Genomic DNA, 13551 nt, shown 5'->3' with positions numbered 1-13551 from the left:
ATGGTATCTAAACAGACCCTAAGTCTAAGTCTACCACAACAATTTTCACAATTTTTTTTTAAAACTACAGACGTGGCATATTATGATTGATGCATGATAAAAATATTATCAAAGATAGACTTAGGTGAAAGTAAAGTCGTTCCAATCACAATATGATATGTCAACTGTTGTGAAAATGTTCCTAAAAAATATTGTGTTGCTAACATTACTCGATTCGATGATAATTATAATAATAATAACCTAACAATGCCAAATCATAGTCCTCCTCGTGGCCTAGTTAACAAAAAGTAATGCCCCTCACAAGAGGTTGTTTGGCAAACCCCAACCTCCCCATGTTACAAGTTCAGCTTCATCCGTCCCTACCCTTTTCCTCTTTATAAAACCCCACAACCCTCCCCAATCCTCTCCTCCAATTTCTCATCACTTCCCTTCCATCTTGTGCCATTTATTCCTTACTTCCTAACCCATTAAAGTCCTTTCCAACTTAAGCTCTCAACACATAACATTACATTACCATACAATACAGTACCATACCCAAAAAAAAAAATGTGCAGCTCTAAGGCCAGAGTGACTATGGGCATTGATGTCATCCCAACCCCCACAGTGGCTCGTATCAATGGTAGACCTGTCCTTCAGCCTACTTGTAATCGTGTTCCTAGCCTTGACAGGCGTAACTCACTAAAGAAAATATCACCACCACCACCAACACCTCCTACTTCTGCTACTAGTCCTAGAACCAAAACTTCATTGACACCACCCATCTCTCCAAAGTTCTCAAAATCACCACGACCACCTGCAATAAAGCGAGGAAATGACACTAATGGCTTGAGTTTGAGTGCAGAGAAGATTTTCATTCCAAGAAGTACCACAAAGACTCCAACTTTAGAGAGAAAGAAGTCTAAAAGTTTCAAGGGTACTTGTGGTGATCACCATGGAGCTGCTGTTATGAATAATACTACTTGTGGGGTTTCTCCTTCTTTTGAAGCAACCTTGAGTTACTCTTCATCTTTGATCACTGAGGCACCAGGAAGCATAGCTGCAGTCAGGAGGGAACACATGGCACAGCAACAGGCCCAAAGAAAGATGAGAATTGCCCATTATGGAAGATCAAAGTCTGCCAATTTTGACAAGGTGGTTCCCTTTGACTCTTCAACAAAGACTACTGAGGAAGAGAAGAGATGCAGCTTTATCACACCCAATTCAGGTATGTAATTTGCCCAAATAATTCAAAGACATGTGGTTAAGTTCAATATATAAGGACTATTTCTGATGTCCAGAATTTTGGCACCTTGTTGAAGTTAGTTGTGCTGATCAATATTTTCTTTTTCTATGCTTAGATCCTATCTATGTTGCTTACCATGATGAAGAATGGGGAGTTCCTGTCCATGATGACAAGTAAGCCTATCTATTACACACACACAGACATAGACATATCCACACAAAAAAATATATGACTCATTATCTAATTCCTATGTATCTCTTGCAGGATGTTGTTTGAATTGCTAGTCCTAAGTGGTGCGCAGGTTGGTTCAGACTGGACCACAATCTTGAAGAAACGCCAAGATTTCAGGTAGGGTTTCGCTTTCCTTTGCAAACAAACACACTTAATTGGTGTACCCTATATATTGTCTCATGGGATTAATGCATTTTAAAATTTATCTTTTATGCAGGAATGCATTTTCAGGATTTGATGCAGAAACTGTTGCCAACTTCACTGATAAACAAATGACTTCAATTGGTTTAGGGTATGGCATTGATATAAGCCGAGTTAGGGGTGTTGTGGACAACTCAAACCGAATTCTGGAGGTAATTATAAGCTTCATACTAACCTCATTCTAGCAAAATTAAAAGATATATATTTTTCTAAGAAAATCTGGAAAAGTCACAAAATGTTTGTCTTAGATTTCTCTTTCTCATGTTAATTAATTGATTGATTGAGAATTAGTGGATGCAAAGGGTTCATAAGAGTGAGTTCCAAGTCTATTCCAAAAGTAGTAGTTTGTGCTAGATTTTTAAATTCTTTGAACCCTTTTGGTTATGACCTTTGTGACCAAAAAAAGCAATTTTTTTTTCTTCTGTTTAGATGAACTTTCTAGTTGGAATGGAAAAGCCAATATAACTACGTCATTAAATAAAGATGCAACTATGTAGGACTTGATTGTCAACATCTTATTAGTCTTTACTAGTTGACAAGCAAGTTCCAACCTGTTCTGATTTAACACCAAGCCCCACATGGGCTCTTTCTTTATGGATTTCTGCTAAGCACTCCACATGGGCTGTTAATCATTACACCTAAGGTAACCTTAATGTTTATAGGTTAGAATAATGGTTAAATGATGTATCATTGATGGACCTAGGTGACAATATTAACACTTGGGTCCACCATCAAATGTGTGTCTTAGAATAAGTTACCATCTATTATTTTAGAATCTACACGTTTTGAACACTAATTTCTGATTTTGATAGTGTATTAGATTATTACACTTTTGTTTGATTCTAAATGTTTGTTGTTGTCTTGCAAATTCTGGTATTACAGATTCAGAGGGAGTTTGGATCATTTAACAAATATATTTGGGGATTTGTCAATCACAAGCCAATCTCCACCCAATACAAAATGGGGCACAAGATACCAGTAAAGACATCAAAATCAGAGAGCATTAGCAAAGACATGGTGAGGAGGGGTTTCAGGTTCGTTGGTCCAACAGTGGTTCATTCCTTTATGCAAGCTGCAGGGCTCACCAATGACCACTTGATCACTTGTCATAGGCATCTCCAATGTGCTTTAATGGCTGCAGCCCGTCGTCCAACAACAGAAGAACCAGCTCTATAGACTCAAAAATGACATGAAAGAATAACGAGAGAAAAGAAAAAGAAAGAATAACCCAAAAGTGCTCAAAGTATATGTATGCAAAGTGCATATATAGTTTGCTAACTACAATTTACTGTTAATGGTTTGTGTACAATATTATATAGATAGAAGGAGGTTGTGACTTTGTGTGACTGTGAAATTTTTAATGACAGCAGTGTGTGTGATTTGAAGTAGATAGAGTTAAGTTAGGATTGATTATTAGGGAGAAGAAAAAGTAGGATGGTGTTGTGCAATGGTGGGAGGGCTAGGAGAGACAGTGAGCATGTGCATGTCCATGTGCAATTGGGAGGCAATGGCATGTGTAGGTGTCAGATTGCTTTTTTATTTCCATGTGACCCATCACAACACTTTTGCATTATTTGTTTTTCTTTAACAGCCTGGTGTGGGATACCTGTAGTTGTAGAGGGAAAAATGTAGGACCACCCTTCCCTCCTCATCTTTCTTTCTTTGCTTTGTTTATTGAGGTGTACTCTACATTTTCTAACCTTTTGGCTTTGAGGGGGAATATTTATACCCTAATGTAATCTTGGATTTGGTGTGGCTTTCTGAGTGCTATTTGATACATAATTTGTCATGTGCTTCTGTATTGTTTGCTTACTGATATTAATATACCTTTCAAGAGTGTTAACCAGATAATGATATGTTTCTTCTTCTCCATGTGTGATGTGTCCACTTTCTTTTTCACATATCCCATCCATTCTGTAAAAACTTAGAATTCTCTCTCTCTCTCTCTCTCTCTCTCTCTCTCTCTCTCTCTCTCAAGAGAACTCAGTTCTTTTATTGATGAAAAATGAACACAAGCAATTGAGAATAGATGGAAAATATCTGGTCCCATATATACAAGATCTATAAGAACAAAAGAGAAAAACTAACTAACTAACTAACTTCCCGGAATAAGCAGGAAAATCTGTTTTAGACTAACTACCAATTACAAGCTGACATGTGGCGTTAGTTAATGACAGACATGGGAACTAAACTATCTAAGTGATATGGTAGCGTTTGATTAAAACAATTTCTAAAGACAATTACTAAAGAAACTACAAAACGGTGTTGCGTCAATAAGTGTCATCAACTCCTCATTTACACAAAATGACCCTGTCTTTTCAATCTTCTTTCATCATTTTCAACACATTCCTCATTCTCCATCATTTTCTTTGTCTGAGTAATGCTGGGACTGGGACACAATCTATTTTACAATTTTTTTCCACGTAATAAAAGTGGTGTTAATAATAAATCTAGTTAAAAATAATTTTGTCCTAATTGCAACAAACCAATTTTACAATTTTAAAAAATATTGTGTCCTTAACGTTACTCTTTTTTTTTTTTCCTCAATGTGATTCTTATTCTATGTCTTATATATATACAAAAGTCTACGGAAAGAAATATGGTTCTGTGAAACTCATGGCAATCGCATCACATAAGTGATAGAAGGCACTTTGTGTGGTGTTTAATTGTCTGCACAGGGTTCACATGTAACAAGTGGTATAAGAATAGTGAAAAGTCAAAAAAAAAAAAAACCAAGAATAATTGATCAGAAACTAAAGCTACCTTCTGTGCAAAGAGCACTTAGTAAGCAATGTATATAATCTGCCAACATGATGCTTGTGAATGTTCAATTTTCTGAGTCTGGCTTTGCTTTATGGGCAGGCATGTTACATGCACAATGTGTTCAACGTGTATAGAGTCTTAAAGCCCAAGCACAGCCAAGAACTGCTTTCATGGTAAGCATTGCAATTGTACGGCTCGAAGTTAATTGCTAAGCAACTTTAAAGGAATGCTCTCACATTCTCATCCCTCCCAACTTATTGCTTAATCAAAAAGCTAGGAATATCTACAGAGCCAAAAACAATACTTTGATCAAGTTCACTTTTTTTATTGGATCATGTTGTACAATTTTATTGGAAAATTCATGTCACATTAGCATTAATTTATAAAGTTACGAGTAATGTTAGGATTACTATAAATATTTTATGTAAGCATTACAAACCGATGTGTCACCAATGATTGAAAAAAAAAGAAAAAGTTATCAATGTTTTAATGTATTATGTATTGAAGTAACACCAATCACATTTATTATCACACCAATTTGTAAAGTTAAAGAAATGGGACCGAGGCCAAGCTCATTTAAGTTCCCAAGGTACAAAATTCTATCCAACCATAGTTGTTAGACTTTTTGCCCAAAATTCCTCATGCTTTTCAGGAAGCTCGTGGCACACAATTCTCTTCGCTTCACGTAATGGCCCCATGGCCAATGTTCTTCAACATCATATAATGGGCTCATAGCCCACATTATTGATTCACTTCATGACTTTCGGCTTATGATAAGGTTTGCTATTAATATCGTTACTGGTCTCTAATCCGTGCGATGCACGGGAAACCTATTGTGTATAAAAATGTAAACTATTTTTTTTTCTCTTCCTCTTTAATTGTACATTAGGATTTCAATCTTATAGTTTTCTATCTTTGATATGAAACATTAATTTACATAATAAAAAATATAAATCAAACTTAAGCTTAAAATAAAATGAAGAATTAAATCTTTAACATCCTCAATTATCCATAAAATGTATGAAATACAAATTTAAAGAACTACTTAATCAATATTTCAAATAAATTGAAAGACAACTCTAAAGTGTTTTTTGTATCTTCTTCCTTGTTGCTTCGTAGTAGTCACTGAATATGTCCTTTTGTTTTCCTTGAGTACAGATGTTGGTGTGAGTTGCACATTGCTTTGAACATGAACTCTTTGAATTTTTATAGATTCACCACCTTGTTCACTTGATATGTTGTTGCTACATTCATTTGAAGTATCACTGATGTAAGCCTGGCAATAGAACATGTTGAGAAATGTATTACAACATATAGAAGTTAAATATCATATTTGTAATTTTGCTATATTAAAGAATATGTATTTCTGTCATTTTATCAAGCTGAATTGCTTTGTCAAAAGATTCAAAAACTTTCTCGATGGGGTAGAATTCCCATCGATACTTGAGATTATAGTCATTTAGTTGTGTTTAGAAAACAAATTCTTTTCCATTTAGATTTTTTATTTGCACAGGAAGGACGACTTCTTCGGGCACCTAACAAAAGTAATATTTTTCAAATTGTACACTCAAATAAAGTTTAGTAAATATTAAACACTAATTTTATCTTCCATATTCTTAACTCTAAACATTTGTTCAAAAGGTCTTTTGCTGATATGTTGAGTAATTTTTTTGCTTCTGAATCAAATAAAATGAATATGGTCATTCATGAGCTATCTTCAACCTTTAATTGAATTCTATACCTGATAAGAGAAAATGACATATATAATGTTAATATCATATTAGTTTTGTGTATTTTAATATAAAGTAAACCTTTTTTTTTGTACCTTGGGATTAGGAAGCATGCTTTTTGTTGCAAACTTGCAATTGTTGCAATATAAAAATTCATCTCTTGATTTTGCCTTTTTACGACATACTTTGCAAGAGATAAAGTACCAACCAGAATCGAGAGGTGTTGAGATTGCGATAAAATGCAACAGAAGAGCTCGACAGATATGTCAAATGCCAAGAGGTGTCCAGGAGGTGTCGAGATTGCATAAAAACAGTTTTTTCAAGAAAGGAAAAACACAGATATGAATGCAATCATACATACAACTTAACCAATGATTCAAACAACATTTAGAACTCTCAAAATCATCTCTCATCAATAAAATTGATAAGCATTTAGATCCCAAAAACACACACACACACACATAATAAACGAGTCTAACCAATTTTATACTTCAAAAACAAGTTAAGACAGTTTAGTGAGCATACATCAACACATGTAAACCTTGTGATGGCCAAATCACATTGTACCTGCACATGTATCAAGAGTAGCAAAGAATATTGCGTGTTGTGTGTGAAAAACATTGCAAGATTGCATAAGTGTCTCAATGTTATGACGATTTGAGATATGAGAAAATCACTTTAACTCACACACAATCATAACTATTTGATGGAGACTATCACCTTCGAGGTACATCCTATAACTCTCACATCTCCTAGAAAACACGCTTGCAATCATGTTTTAAAGCATTTTGTTCTTTTTGCTTTTTATTTTCTTTGCATATATATTTTTTTAATTTTATCAAGCAAAAATCATGCATGGGTATACAAGAGAAAGAAAAGAAATATTCATTTATATTAAGCTTTTTGACATTGCACTTTTGCTATGCCGAAGCATATAGATATCATTGACATTGCACTTTTGCTATGCCGAAACATACAGAGTCATTGTCATGATTGTCGGGTTACAATGGTGAGATGATTATTTATGCATTTCTCTTAGGATTTTCTAGTCCTTCCCGTCAAAAAGAGTAATACGAGTGTTAAGTACAAGAGATTACTTAACCTTACTCATCACAAACAAAGAGCCACAAAGCTCACTTGCTTAGATAAGCATACTTGCTTAGTTGTGCATAGAGATGCTTATCTAAGCTATAAAATATACAAAATTTAGAAAATTCTGTTTCAATGGCCATTTTAAGGTTCACAAGAACCAATGTACACATACATACACTGTTTTTGTATTTTTCTGAATTTTTCATTTTTTTTAACAAAAACAAAATAATTAAACTGAAAAACTAACAAACAAAAACATGTAAAACAAAGTAATGCATAAAACTAGGCTGACTCAAAACATAAAAGCAAACACACAAGTAATGCAAAAACAAAAACAGATGGAGAGAGAGAAAGAAAAGTGATTAAATCACTTGGCATCTTTTTCCTTCCACACCTTGAAAGAACCTTTTCCTTTTCGCAAACCCTTGAACTGGCAGTGAGGGGGAAGAATTAAGACCGTTCAAGTTTGAAAGGAATATGAGGGTTTTGAGAAGATCTCCGAGAGGAGCAAATGATGATGGAAGTTGATTTTGGTTTCTTGACGCCATCATGCTGTTGCTATTTTGAGTGGCTAACCACTTATAGTAATTTGGTCGAGTATGACCAGCTGCTCCACAGTGATGACAGAGATGCTGCTGTGGACGACTAAATTTCTTAGTTCGAAATAAATCAAACAAGTAAAATAGTTTCACAAATACGAATTTGTATTGATAAATATGTGGTACAATTCTCTGTAATTACAAAAGAGTGATCCTCTGATTCGATCTCCTTGAAAGATTTATTGATTGTAATTGTGGTAATGTGATTTTGATTTGAACATAAGATATTCTTCAATTTAGCTAAAGAATGGATCGAAGATCTTTGAAACGGAATTACGATGAATCTCTGGCTATGAGCTTGTTAGAAATTCTTTGTTCTTCGTGTTCTTCGTGTGTTCTTCGTGTTTGAAGGTTTGTGGTGGAAATTCTTCGGTGCTTTAGAGGCTTGAATCCGTAGAACTTCACCGATTTGTGGTTTGTTGAGGTTTCTAGAGGCTTTTGAGCTTGATTCCAGTGAACTTTGAGATTTAGGAATATGATCTGGATAATTCCTCTTCGATTGTTCTTCGTGTGTTCTTGGCGTTTTTCGTCTTTGAAGGTTTGTGGTGGAAATTCTTCGGGGCTTTGGAGGTTTGAATCCGTAGAGCTTTACCAATTTGTAGTTTGTTGAGGTTTCTGGAGGCTTTTGAGCTTGATTCCAGTGAACTTTGAGATTTAGGAATATGATTTGGATGATTCCTCTTCGATTGTTCTTGGCGTTCTTCGTCTTTGAAGGTTTGTGGTGGAAATTCTTCGGGGCTTTGGAGGCTTGAATCTGTAGAACTTCACCGATTTGTAGTTTGTTGAGGTTTTTGGAGGCTTTTGAGCTTGATTCCAGTGAACTTTGAGATCTAGACAAGTTGTTTGGATGACTTCGCTTCGAATGTTGTTTGTATTCGAGGTTGAAGTTCTTGAAATTCTTGGAGGCTTTGGGGTTTGATTTCGGCAGAGCTTCTGGATTTCTGAACTCAAGATATCTTCTTCCTTCTGTCTCTGTCCCGTCTCTGTGTGTTGTGTTGTGTCCTTCAATGTCTTGGGAAGGCTTCTATTTATAGGAGTTTAGGGGTAGGTGAGCGACACGTGGCCGAGTCTGATTGGTGACACTTGTCACAGCTTGATTGGTCCGCTTATGTCATCGCTTACACGTGCTGAGTGCTTGTGTCATTGCTTACACGTGCGAGGCTGCTTGTGTCATCGCTTACATCTGCTGATGCAGTTTCATGCCTTCATTTCAATGACACTTGGCGAATTTCTATTGGTTCTGAATAGTGATGGCAAAACCTAGCAGCAGTACGTGGGGCTTTGTAATTGGTTGTATTTTGTGGACTTGATAGTATGATGTGTCAACTTGTGATAGGTCGGGAATTTTCCCTCTCTACAGCTGCTTCTTTTTTTTAGGCCTTTGAGTGTTAGTCTTCTTTGCCCTAGGGTTTTTAATTTCATTCTTATCCTGCTTAAGGGGTGCTCCTAAGATAGATTTTTCCTTGTCTATGTTCTCACTAGCTAATTTAGTTTTAACATTATTGCTAAGAGAAATAAAAACAGTATTTCTAGAAGAAGTAATATTAGAGGAAGAGAAATCATACCCTAAACCTATTCGATCTGAAGCGGATTTCTAAAAATTGAGCATCTCATCAAACTTAGCGCTTGAAGTCCTTTCCAGCTGAGCTCTGACTTGGAATAGTTCAGCCTTAAACTTCTTAGTCTTCTCAGCCAAGAAGTTATTCTTAAACCTTAGTGCTCCAATAGTTTGATTTGTTTCATCAAACTTTGTGGAAAGCTCTTCACGTTCAAGCTCCACATCACTAAGCTTCTTGGTGGTCAACCTATACAACTTCTCGTGCTTTTCTAAGACCTTGTATAACTTAGCATAGGCTGTGTGAATGTCATCTTGATCATCCATCTTCTCAAACTTGGTTTCCACAAATTCCTCTTCTTCATCCACATCTTTAACAATCCCCTCAGTAGGATTGACTGTGGCAGTGAAGGCATTCAAGATTCCATCATCCTCATTATCAGAATCATCTTCAGGCTCGGTGTCGCTTAGCGTAACAGCAAGTGCCTTACTTTTCCCAATTGTCTTGAGATATGTTGGGCACTCCTGTTTAATGTGTCTGAAGCCTTGGCACCCAAAGCACTTAGGTCTTGTAGGAACAATGTACTGACCGCCATCCCTAGCATCCTTCTTCCCTTTGTCTTGGCTCTTGAACTAAGAAGAACTGGATTGCCTACGGTCCTTGTTGAAGCCTTTCCCATTAGCATTCTTCATAAACTTCTTGAATTGCCTGGTGATGTAGGAATTCATCTTAGAATCTTCATCATCTGAAGACTCTTCCGTGTCGCTGCTCTTGGCCTTCAGTGTCATACTCTTACTCTTGCTAGACTTCCCAATTCTAGACAAACCCAACTCATAGGTTTGTAGATTTCCAACCAACTCTGTCAAAGGAATTTTATCAATATCCTTTGATTCCTCAATTAAAGTGATCTTGGCATGGAATCTTTCGAGCAGAGATCTGAGCACCTTTCTCACAATCTTGGATTCTGGAATAGTTTCTCTAAGATTAAAGACAAAGTTCACTATGTCTTTGAGTTTGGCATAGAATTCATCAAATGACTCATTTTCCTCCATCTTTATCTCTTTGGAGCTTGCAGTGAGCCTCTGTAACTTTTAATCCTTAACAGCCTTTGTTCCCTTATATATTGTCTGGAGGATGGTCCATGCTTCCTTTGCAGTTTCAGTGGATGATATCTTCTTGAACTCCTCATTCGTGACTGCATTGAACAACGCATTCAATCCCTTGTTGTTGAAGTTTTCCGCCTTGATCTTAGCCTCATCCCAATCGGTCGGCGCTTCCTTTGGCTTGGTTCATCCAATCTCTACAGCTTGCCACATTTTCTTATCTAGAGACTACAAAAAACGTTCTCATGCGTACTTTTCAGTATGCATAGTTAGTTCCATCAAATAAAGGAGGGATAATAAGAGATTGTCCTCTATCCATTACAAAAAATGGTTAATGGATCACACACATGGATTAAACCCTAATTAGAGTGTGCCTGCTCTGATATCACTTGATAGGCAAAAAATGTATTGACCCCTTATGATGGATTAATTGATTAATTAACCAAGTTTAATTAATTAACTAAATTAACATGCAAACGCGTGGTAGCACAAACAAATCACCAATAAACTAAAGTACATCGAAAAATAAATTGACATGGTGATTCGTTTACGAATGGAGAAAACCTCCTAGCCAAAAATCTCACCGGATGATTTTAAGGTCACCACTCCTAAGAATCCACTATTATTAAAACAAGCGGTTACAAGTAAAGGAATCCAGTACCTTCTACCAACCTACAGTTGAACTCTTACCCCAATACCCAACTAGACTTGTTCTGTAGTGATAATCTCTCATTTTTGATGCACAACTCCCAGTACGTGACTAACTAATCTGATGTGCGGATCCCAGTACGCGACTTACTCCTTTGCACGAATCTCAGTACGTGACTAACTCCACAGCAACCCTTTGATTGTTGTAGTTGATTTGCAGCAGTTTCACAAAGAAACACCAATAAGATCTTCAATGTTGGTGCAAGAGACTTTGCTTGGTTACAGAACTCAAAGGCGTACAAGAAACGCAGCAAGAGCTCTTTCTTCTATAGGAGGAGGCTGGGGTTTCAAAAAGAAAATCTTATGAAACTCTCTAGGGTTAGGTTTTTCTTTTTCCACTTCCTTTAAATAGAAGCTTAATCGGCTTTCTTATTCCAAATAGGTTTACACAAATCTTGGGCTTTCCTAGTCCAATAAGAATTATACAAACCTATAAACAAATAGCCTTTTACAGTAAAAACGTTGCTGGCTATAGTTTGAATCCTGTAAGCTCGATAGATCGAGACATTTGTCGAACTTTAATAAATCTCGGCAGATTGAGTTTCCGTTGAGGAGGTGTCGAGACTTGCAGATTGCACTTTTCTTAAGCATTTCTTAAGTAATCTTCATGTCTTCAATTTAACCACTTGTAATGATTATCTTGAACTTACTTAGATTTATCCAAATACAAGTAAAGTGCGTTTTGTCAAAGGATATGCCAATCACATAAAAAAGGACATATGTTCTTAACAAGTGAACCACATATGTCCTAACAGTGTGCCCTTTACTTAACCATGCTCAGGGCGAAAATGGGAATCTTCTTTGAACAACTATGAGAGTCACCAATACACAGTCACCTTGACTCACCACTAAAAGAACTTTTGCTCAACCATGGGTAGAGGCATTTGAGTCTTCCATGCCCTTTAATTACTGGATCTGATAACACTTGTTGGTTAGAAAATCATCTTGGGGAGATTTCTTCAATAATCAATATAACATATAGAATAGATACACCATTTAACTTAAAAAGCTTAAGCCTGTAACCAACATAATGCACAATAACATTATATATATACACAAGTGCACAAATTTTGTCCTGAATTATGCATCATATTGTAAATGCCAATTGATCTAGTGGCATAGGTCGTGGGGGTACACAATCTTCATAGTAATTTAATTACCACACAAGGAGAATATGTGGGTTTTAGTTGGGCAGCACAATATTGTCCGGATCTTACAAGAAACAATACAAGGAAGTGTTTTTTGGAATTTTTAATTTTTCTTCTAAAATGAGTAAAGAAAGTTAAATTGGTGGGGAATCCACAAGTATCTTTCCTTCACTCATCCTGTAGATGCTTGAAATCTAAGTAGAAGAAATTTTCGATGATGGAACATGTCTTCGTATAAGGTATCACCATTAAATGAGCACTCTTCACCATTCGGATCTACATGTGTCCAAAGCACTTTTTAGGCTATTTACAATCTCAGTCATTGAGGGGCGATCTTGACCTCTTAGATTTACACAAACCAATGCTAGGAACCCAACATATGCTAGTGCCTCCATTTCAAATGGGGTAGGTGGTGCTACTTTTGGGTCCAAAACCCTGTGAATTTCATGCCGGACAATGTATGGCACTACAATATCAACTAAAGTCCGACGCTCACCATTTTCAAGGTAATGAATTGCCTTGTACCCAGACAACATTTCTAGCAATACTACTCCAAAGCTGTACACATCAATTTTGGTTGTCAACTTTTGAAGAACAAAGTACTCGGGGTCCATGTAACCAATGGTGCCCACCACCGGATAATTGTCATCAGACCAATGGTGTGACTTTTCATCCTCCGGGGCCTCCTCAGATAGGCTGAAATCAGACACCTTGGCAGTCCATGTGTCATCTAGTAATATGTCAGACGACTTGATATTGCGGTGTATGATTGGTGGTACTGCATACATGTGCAGGTATTCAATGCCTCTAGCTGCGTCTAGTGCCACCTTAATCCGAGTTGCCCATGACATTAGAGGAGTACTTTTTAGCTCATGAAGATGATCATAAAGGGTCCCATTTTTCATGTACTTGTAGACCAATATGCGTACGTTTCTATCCGTACAATATCCCAACAAGCGAATAAGATTACTGTGATTGAGGCAAGACAAAGTTTTCAATTCACATTGGAAAGCATGGTCATTGTCCTTGCGCTTGACGGCCACTTCTCGGCCATCACTTAAAATGGCACGGTAAGCGGAACCAGAGCTACGTGTTTCAATCTTGTTATCTTTTGAGAAGTTGTTAGTGGCTTTAAGAAGCATTTGCAAAGGAAATTGTTTGCTATGAATAATATTAATCAAGTTTATGGTTGCGGAAA

The 13551-nt window shown here is 36.5% G+C and overlaps 1 protein-coding gene across 1 annotated transcript; it reads left to right on the top strand.

Moving 5' to 3' along the window:
- The first annotated feature begins 345 nt into the window (after nucleotides 1-345).
- On the top strand, nucleotides 346-3505 carry LOC142617426 (uncharacterized). The gene is made up of 5 exons (XM_075790299.1): nucleotides 346-1204; nucleotides 1338-1395; nucleotides 1487-1570; nucleotides 1671-1806; nucleotides 2537-3505. Exons 1-5 carry the CDS (start codon nucleotides 547-549, stop codon nucleotides 2828-2830), a joined length of 1230 nt encoding a protein of 409 aa, XP_075646414.1. The 5' UTR covers nucleotides 346-546; the 3' UTR covers nucleotides 2831-3505.
- Nucleotides 3506-13551: the final 10046 nt, after the last annotated feature.

This window comes from Castanea sativa, chromosome 11 (genome assembly GCF_040712315.1).
Source record: "Castanea sativa cultivar Marrone di Chiusa Pesio chromosome 11, ASM4071231v1".
Taxonomy (NCBI): domain Eukaryota; kingdom Viridiplantae; phylum Streptophyta; class Magnoliopsida; order Fagales; family Fagaceae; genus Castanea; species Castanea sativa.
The sequence above is the reverse complement of the archived record's forward strand: the minus strand, read 5'-3'. Positions and strand labels throughout refer to the sequence as shown.